The 9,373-nt window shown below is 42.0% G+C and overlaps 1 protein-coding gene across 1 annotated transcript; it reads left to right on the forward strand.

Moving 5' to 3' along the window:
- Positions 1-2,600: 2,600 nt before the first annotated feature.
- Positions 2,601-8,311, forward strand: LOC311059986 (apoptosis-associated speck-like protein containing a CARD). The gene is made up of 7 exons (XM_084078114.1): positions 2,601-2,741; positions 3,154-3,368; positions 5,560-5,813; positions 6,095-6,205; positions 6,336-6,486; positions 7,601-7,648; positions 7,770-8,311. The coding sequence occupies exons 3-7, from the start codon at positions 5,772-5,774 to the stop codon at positions 8,024-8,026; spliced, it is 609 nt and encodes a 202-aa protein (XP_083934240.1). The 5' UTR covers positions 2,601-2,741; positions 3,154-3,368; positions 5,560-5,771; the 3' UTR covers positions 8,027-8,311.
- Positions 8,312-9,373: the final 1,062 nt, after the last annotated feature.

Below are 9,373 nucleotides of genomic sequence, written 5' to 3' on the forward strand. Positions count from 1 at the left end.
ATTCTGTTCATATACATGGATTGCTTCCTTTTTCCCCCAAAAACAAACAGACATTTAATAGACAGTTAAGATGAAAAGAATTACACTCAAACTTAAAGCAAAAAACAAAAGGACCCTCCGCCTCCCTTCCCCCTCCCCAGAAGTGCTGCCCCAAATTATGTGTGACACAAGTCATCCACAAGGATTAGCCTTTCAACCTTTAAGAAAGGAGACTAAAGGCTTCCAACTCTTTTCAAAATCTTGGTTACAAATTAAAATATTTTTTATCATATTTTTCCATTGTTGATTGTAAGATAAATCAGATTTAAGTACAGACAATTGATATACCATCCGGCCGATCTATCAGGAGGATATTTTTTCAATAATTGACATGTCAGTGAATATTCCCTATCTTTCAGTCAGGCTCTGGTCTAAAAATGTTACATTTTATACATTTACAACCAGATCAGCTTTCATTGAAGTGAACATACAGTATTTCAGCGTTATTATATCAGCGTTATTACAATATTTGTATAAGCTCAAGTTTATTGTTTTATGCAGTTTGATGGATCCTGTATTAATGTACACTGTTGTGTTTCAGTCTTCTTACAGAGGACACTTTGGACATTCGTCTTCATCACATGAGACACGACAGAAGACACTGTTTGAAAGACTGACAGGAAAGAAAACTTTAACACAAAAAGAATGGAAGAAGAGAGAGGAGGAGGTGATAGAGAATATGTTGAAGTTTGTGATGATGGAGCCACAAGAACCAAGTAGTGAGTCTTACTTTTATCCTCTTATATGGACATTAATGAAGTATTAAAATGTGTGTGTGTGGGTATGTGCGTGCATGCATGTGTCCTTGCATAACATAACAAGAATGGACGAGTGGATTTTCATGAAACTGGGAGGGAATGATCAGTAGGCTGACTTGAAGAGATTATTAACTATTGGGTGTAAAAGGTCAAAGGTCAAAATGACATCATGGTTCTATGTGAGGAACATAGAGATGTTGTGCTGGGCTGCAGGGTTTTCACATCCAGGTGTGTTTTTATTATCATTGTAAATGTCTTGCTGTCTGTTGTCTTCTGTTCCAGTGAGTGGTGGAACACCGTCTGAAACAGGAAGTTTATACTGCTGGTCACCTGCCAAGGTCTCTGATTGGCTGACAACACATCCTGGACCAACAGCGCCCTCTTCAGGATATGACACCATGAGTATAGCTCCCAGCCAGGCAGACACTGATGTGATGAGTGTGAGAGATGAAGATGTTTCATAGATTAAACTTCAGTTTGACATCAGTCTGACACATTTTAATTTCTTAGTTATAAAAATCTATCCCAACCCACGTCTCGTAACAACACATTAATGTCACATTCATTCTGACCATTCCAAAAAGCTACATATCTTCACAAGTCAGCTATTTTAACAACAATCTCAACTATATAAAATGCTATTATTATAGTTGTGTGCATGTACAGTAGACCAGGAATTATCTATCTATCTATCTATCTATCTATCTATACATCTATAGACACACACACACACACACACACACACACACACACACACACACACACACACACACACACACACACACACACACACACACACACACACACACACTGGCCCTCATTTATCAACGCGGTGCAGACCAAATAATGGGCGTACGGCAAGATCACCGCAACTTTCGGCATTTATCAATATATCCTGACGTTGGCTTCATCCTACCGTACGCTGAGATCTCACGTCTGGTCGAGACCAGTTGTTGACGTTGGCTGCGCCCGTTTATTCCTTTTTAGACCTGCGGAGCAGCATTGTCTGACTGTCTGACAGGCATCTGGACACATAATCCACTCCAAATGTACACTACACTAATAAATAATCCCTGTAAAAATATAATATTTTATAAACTAATTTAAACAAACTGCTTTAACAGTCATTCGGTTAAGCTTGCAGATCTGGCTTTATTGGCTATTTGAAAATAGCAGATCTACAAGTTCCCAACAGGTCGCATCGCATGGACAGTTATGTGATGGATGTGACATATTAACTCCTTAGAGACCACCTCATACCCACCTCTTTGATAACCAGTTGGACGTGTGTCCAATGAGAGGAGAGGAAAGGACCACACAGTGTTAAACAGTGTAACTTGCACTCTGAACCGGACCTGTAAAGGTTTTTTTTAACATGGGTTTGAATGGGGGACTAAATAGGGGGCGTGGCTAAGTGGTTTTGCCGATTATGTCGGCGTGGTAACGCGAAACGGCAATACAAGTAATAGCCTGGTTGGCCCGGTCGTTCTGCACATTGCCAGGGACGTGTAAACCGTGTGGGAGGAGTAGCATTTGGGGCGCCGCGTGCGGCCAAAATGGGTAGTTTTTTGCGAATAACGTCGCAATGGTAACGCTCAACGGCAAAACCCTTCCGAGCACACGATTCCCGGGCAAGTCGCACATTTTGATGTATATATTGCCGGTAAACCGTAAACCGCGCGCCAGTTACGGACGGACAAAGTTTTGTGGCGTGAAATAAGTATCATGATTAAGTATGGCGGATTACAATAAGTGTTTTGCCATTACATGGCCTTTGAAAGAGGTTGATCATTCCATGGACATTGTGAGTAAAACCAGCTCCATACAGAATAATCACACTGACTGAACATCAGGAAAGTTACTGATTGTTTGTTTCCTGCTTTTTATCTTTCAGACCAGTTTTTCCCCCATCGTGCACACAGAACACACAACCAATGAATACAGGTAGGTCATCCTCAACAGCTTCCTCCACATGTAGAAGTTGTGTCTTTGAGAACATCAGCTGATCATTCACCACAGCTGAGTCTTCCTGTTTCCACTGTTGTTTCTATTCAACCAACCACTGTGATGGTACATGAACTGGATACAACATGTGGCAACGTGACACCTCATGAAGTCAATAGATGATATCAATGTTGGTTTTGGGGGTGCCGGTTGTCAAGTGGTTAAGGCGCGTACCACACAGACTTTGATGCCTGACATCGTGTCCCGGGTTCAATTCCCGAGCCAGACGGCGGATTTGCTGCATGTTATTAATTCCACGACTCTCTCCCTGTTTTTGTCCACTGTAACTAAATAAAGGCAGAAAGGCCCCAAACATATCTTGATACAAATAAATGCTTGTTTTGTGTCACAGGTTCACGTTCCCAGAGGCGGGGCTGTTCCAGTGCAAAAAGACAGGGTTGGCGTTTGGAACGACAGGGGAAGGAGAAGTCCTCTACAGGACTGTTCAGTGGGATGAGGACCAGCTCCAGTCAACAAGAAGGACTCCTGCAGGTCCTCTGTTTGACATTCAGTGTCCTCACCAGTCTGTCTGCCAGCTACACTTGCCACACTGTGACGTCACACCTGGTGAGGCATCACTTTCAAGTTTCTTGTTCAAAGTCACTCTGTATAACAAATCTGTTGAAATCAACAACTTCTGCCTTCTGTGTACTGAGAATGAAACTTAGTGTGTCTGACACACAGCAAGGAAGAGGCGGATCGAAGGTTAAAGGTCACAATGGTGAGTCTGTTGACCAAATGGTGAAAAACAAAGGATAGATGAGGGGCGTGGCTCCGCTGGCTGCCACGGCTCAGCTCTGATCCAGTGTACTGTAGTGGAGAGGAGAAGCTGAGTCAGCCATAATTATCACGATGATAAACAAATGAAGCAAGCGCACTGCAACTGCATAAAGGTTAAGCAGGCTGGAAGCGCTACAACACTAGAAAGCTAAGTGTAGAGTAGCTGAACTTTACCATACGTAAAGATTGGATAAGACCTGGTTGGTGTGCAGACCAGGTTGTTGTGGAGCGTGGAGGTGATTAGAGACGAGGGGCAGGTGTGATGATGATCGTAGATGAGAGGCAGGTGGAGCTGTCAACACCGGCTGATGAGCGCGGAGTGAGCGCCAAATGTAGATGAAGAGGTGAGGATGGCCGAGTCGTAACACACAGCCAGCTAATTTAAAACTATGTAGATGTAGAGGTGAGTCGTAATGTAAACTATATAGATGTACTGGTGAGTCGTAATGTAAAACTATGTAGATGTAGAGGCAGGGGTGAAAGTGGGCCGGAACGGTCCGGAACGGCGTTCCGGTAAAAGATTCGGTCCCGGAACGCCGTTCCGTTAAGAAAAAGTCAAAGGCAGCTGTGAAAATCCCATATTAAATAACCTGCCAGGAGACCCATGGCCATGTTCAAGAATAAAACATAATCTACTAACGTCAGATTAACATACAGGGCGTCACAACCATTCATTAATTTGTGCGTACGACGGGACACTCTCACAGATCCGTGATTTCCCCTGACTTCTTTTTTTTTTCTCCCCCCGTTCCGCATAAACTGTTGCTTTCGCGTGAAGTTAAGTAGTTTCAACTAGGCTACCTGGGTACTTCTACTTCCAGTAGTATGATTTCAAAATAAAACGTGTGTTGAATTGTAACAAAACAAGGATAGAGTTTTAAAAAAACTCTTATTCTGAAATGCACATCGTTTTGAAAGGAAACCAGATTTATTTTCTGGAGGCCACTTGACAGCTTTCTGCTCACGGAACACAGCTCCACACTAACGTGCATCGTCAAAAAATGTAAACACGGACGTGGGTCATGGGACATTATGGAATATAAATACTTTGTGGCAAAAGTTCGACATATTTACAACCATGATCTCTGAAACCAAGACAATGTGGGGCTATGGAACAAAAGTGTGTTTTCTTTCATCTTTTCAGAAGGTGAGTAATTCATCTTATCTAATGCTGATAGTGGTGGAAAGTAACTAAGTACATGTACTCAAATACTGTACTTCAGTATAATTTTAAGGTAATTTTACTTGACTGGAGTATTTCCAATTTGCAATATTTTTATGTCTATTCCAATACATCTCATAGGCAAATATTATACTTTTACTCCACCTCAATTATTTGAAAACTTTAGTTTAATACTACTATAGTTACTTTGTGGATTTTAATTATTATGACAAAACATACATAAACCGCTTCAGCCCCATTTAAACTTTGGCTTTTTGAAAATGTACATATTGTACAGTATGGTCAAGTTGGACAATATAGCTCTGTTTTCATCATGTGTATCAGGGGTGCAGCCATGGGTGGGCCCAGGGACAGGATTTATTTATGAGAACGAGAATTAAACAAAGTAACCCTAACCTAACCCTAACCCTAAACCTAAAACCGAAATAAAGTAAAGGAAAAAAAGTACCAAAACCCACCCAAACCCGCACATTTTTCGACCCGAAACGCAAAAAAATTGCGTGCGCGCGCACGGGACCCATGCACGCGCGCTGCGCGCGTGCATGTGTCAGTTCCGGCAAGAAATGTCAACCACTTTCACCACTGTGTAGAGGTGAGTCGTAATGTAAACTATGTAGATTTAGAGTCGTAATGTAAAACTATGTAACACACAGCCAGCTAATGTAAAACTATGTACTGTGGGCGAGCTCTCAGCACACAGAACACATTGGGAAGTGTTGTGTCTGCTTTTCACATCCTCCTCACAACAAAATGTTTTATGTAAAATATCTGTAAAATGTGCAAAACTTTTCACAGGTGATGACCTTTGTGTGGCCAACATCACAGATGAGGGGATACACTTCTTAAAACCTCTGAAAGTGACCCAGACTCACGTGATTGTAAATGTGACCCACCTGTCTCTCTTTGGGCTGACGTGGACGTGGATTCTCGACCTCTTAAACCCTAAACCTAAACAAATTGTTGGTCAAGTTCTTCTGTTCCTTCGACCGCCAAGTGAAAGATATGAGATGAATGTATTCCTGCTGCCGAGAAATGTGCATCCCGAAGAGGTAAAATGTGTTATCTAATGCTAAGTAGCCTCATCCCTTAAAGTTTGATTATCTTCATACGTATTGTACTTCAACATAAAATGGATTGTGATTCTGAAGAGATGCTAGTCTGTAGGTTTGGGCACATTGACAGCCAATATCAGGCCAAAGTCCATAACTTGTACTAAAGAGCCATGTCAAAATAGACTGTCCATCAACAGTGACAAATAATGGTCTGCAGACTAGTTAGTCTATACCAGGCATTATGATGGAACCATGTGGTAAAGTGTGTGTCATTGTAGGTGGAAAAACAATATCAACAGGATGTACGGATCATGAATACACCTACATGTTCACTCACCGCACACACATCGTACAGTCTGCACTGTCTTCCACATGAAGCACAACCAAAGGTATCACACACTTGTTGGTCTAGTCCTACTACTTCTGCTACTACTGCTACTATTACTAATACTACTGTAAAATGACTGCAACTACTACAGTAATCCAATGCAATAGTAATACATGTATGTGTGTCTTCAGGCTGGGCTTTATTATCTGGACTTTGGGAATAATTACCAGCCAACATTTGAGGTGTTCATGGATTTGAAGACAGAATACTTCTCATTGGAGCTACGAGGACCTGAGGGTGAGCGTGAGCCGGTGTGGAATGGACACAAGCTCAGAGTTAAAGGTACAATTATGTTTCTTAAGCTACATTAAGTACATTTGCACATACCTGTAATTGTGTCTGGGTTTTCGCCTGTTTATTAGGAGCATCTACTGAACAGCACACAGTGATCAGTGTCTCAGATCCTAATTCCACAATGAATTGTATTTGAATACATGGAGCTCCTCTTAATGTGCAGGAGACAGCTTAGTCCTTTGAGTAAGAGGATGAAAACATTGATGCTGCAACATTTAAATATCTACCGATAAAAGTCAGAGATGTGTATAACGATAATTTAAACAATATGAAATGTGAAATACACACATTTGGTTTGGCGATGAATGATTCCTCTTTTAGGTATTCTGGGGGAGCAAGTTGCTTTTCCCCTACCAATCGTGGCCTTCTGAATCCCCCCATCTTTACCTTTAAATGCACTAAATCTCTGTCTGTGAGTGTTTCCACAGCAAAACTGCAGAACTGTCTCACTATTATGATAATGTGTATGGCGGGTGAGCAGCAGTTTCTAGAAGGGGAGCAGCAGCATGAGATAAGGCAGCAACAAAGCTAATGAAAAGTTGCATGCCGGTGTCACGCATTGCATTTTCATGTGTGATACCGGAATGCACTCCATCTCCAATCTCCTCACACAACTCAACTTTTAGACATCGATAAAAACACAATTGACTTTAGACCCAACTGACTTTAACTTGATTTAATGGTTAATTTATTTACATTTATAAATTACATAAACATGAGTGTCATTGACTCCTGCATGTTTCAGTCAACAGTTGTACATCTGAGTTAAGTATTCAGTATTATCATTGTATTCAGTATTATCAAAAACTTGTTTTTACTGTTTTTACTTTTTGATTTCTGCAAATGGTTTTCTATCTTGTTTTATTATGTACTGTAGCACTTTGAGGTTTGTTTCAAATGTAAAGTGCAATACAAATAAAATGTATTATTATTATTATTATTATTATTATTATTGTATCCATAATTGTGCATTCAGCCACTACTTTGATGACTAAAATAATGTTGTATAATTAGAGGATGTTATTAAGATTAATATTTAGATATAATATTAATCATGTGTGTAAACCCTGCAGTAAAGGCTTTCACTTCATGTCATCCACAGGACAAATCAAACCAACGATAATGAAGCCCATCAGCCATTCTGTTTCAGGTACACACCCATTGTCTTATATATACATATATACATATACATGTACATATATACGTTTTCCCTTTCTTTCAACTTAACAATCTTAAGATTTACAGTATGTTATCCTTTGATTTGCATAAAGGCAAACAGGTTTTCTTGATGGAAAATCGGGACGCTTTAGTCAGTAAAGTGAAGAACGTGGGTCCCATCCTTGATTATCTGCAAAGTAAGGGCTTCCCTCCTGAAATGGCCGCCAACGTCCAAGCTGAGACCACACCTCAACAAAGCATGAGGAGGATCCTTGACAGTGTGACCACCGCTGAAGCAGCAGAGACCTTGTACAAAGCTCTTGTCATAAATGAGAAGTTGGTCATGGAGGAGATACTGGGTCTGGGATAATACCAGGGGTGGATCTACGGTGGGTGGACCTGCACCTGATAGGCACAGGCCCACCCAGAGTTACACATTTGTCCTAATGTCAATCACATGAACTGAAGCATGCATAATGTCAATCAAATGAACTGAAGCATGCATAATGGGACAATGTACATTGTTGTTGGAACATAAACACAGACAGGGTGACGCTGAACCTTCCTCACATTTGTTTATATTTTTCATGTGCAGAACATTTAAAATGTTAACCAATATCTGCTGTGTTAAATTATTTATCAGGCTGTAGGTTTATATGGGGAAATATTTTGTAATAAATTAAACTAACCCTTGGATAAGATGTGACTTATTTTTGTAATGAAATGATTTGGTCTACAGTTCAAACATGTACATTGTAACCTATTCACTAGAAACAAATTTCCTACGAAAATTCAAGTGTGCCTGCTTTAGCTGGCTGAGGTGGGAAGGGGACAGAGCGTGTGTGTGTGTGTGTGTGTGTGTGTGTGTGTGTGTGTGTGTGTGTGTGTGTGTGTGTGTGTGTGTGTGTGTGTGTGTGTGTGTGTTGCCTTGTCTCCATGAACAAATGACCGCAGCAAAGGTCTTTAATCTGACCACCTGCAGTTAATTTACATTAAATGCAATTGGTACAATGTAAGTTCGGGAGGGAAGACCACACCAGATAACATCTCCTCCCCCTCCTAATCGCCTCCAATCTGGCCAACACCAACTCCTCCCAAGCTCACCTGCTTGCGATGGCGCTGATAACAACTCCTCCCTTATCTCCTCCTACCAAACTAATCAAGGGTTGTATTTATACCACGCCATGCCCGCTCTCATTCATGCTCAGTGTTCTCGCATGAGCACACACGCATAAAGCGAACGAAGACAAATACAGCAAAGTATTTCTACTTACCTGCAAACCATGGACAACGAAGACTCATTCCAAGTCATGGCTTCGGACGAGGAGGATTTCGACAACCCAGACCCTCCCGTCCCGCCAACTCCATCACCAGCAACATCCAGCCGCCGCCTGCGCTCAGCCACTTCAACCCCAGTCAGTCGGTCGCTCACCCGAACCCCGGTCGAGTTCCGCCACCAACCAACACCGCAGAACCCCCCGCACACCCCCACCACTCGAACGAGCCGCAGCCAGCGCGCTCGCCACGCAGCCAGCTGCCCCGCCGGGCCATACACCACCCGTGCCAGTCAACGCACTTCGACTCCAGCCAGGTCAGTCAACCCTCCGGTCCGCCCCATTTCGGAATGGACCGTAATTGGCCTTCAGAAAGCCCTACGGGCAAAAAATGTATTATTTTCCAGAGCAGCTCCTAAAGCGACATTGTTTTCCAGGGTATG

Source organism: Gymnoscopelus microlampas (genome assembly GCF_963454915.1).
Source record: "Gymnoscopelus microlampas genome assembly, chromosome: 14".
In the NCBI taxonomy this organism is placed as follows: domain Eukaryota; kingdom Metazoa; phylum Chordata; class Actinopteri; order Myctophiformes; family Myctophidae; genus Gymnoscopelus; species Gymnoscopelus microlampas.

Bases quoted from the DNA above. Each gene is read 5' to 3' on its own strand.
- LOC311059986 (XM_084078114.1), top strand. From the start codon at position 5,772: ATGAATGTATTCCTGCTGCCGAGAAATGTGCATCCCGAAGAG. The intron at 6,206-6,335 runs GTATCACACACT...GTGTGTCTTCAG, and splicing joins CACATGAAGCACAACCAAAG to GCTGGGCTTTATTATCTGGA. The intron at 7,649-7,769 runs GTACACACCCAT...ATTTGCATAAAG, and splicing joins CATCAGCCATTCTGTTTCAG to GCAAACAGGTTTTCTTGATG.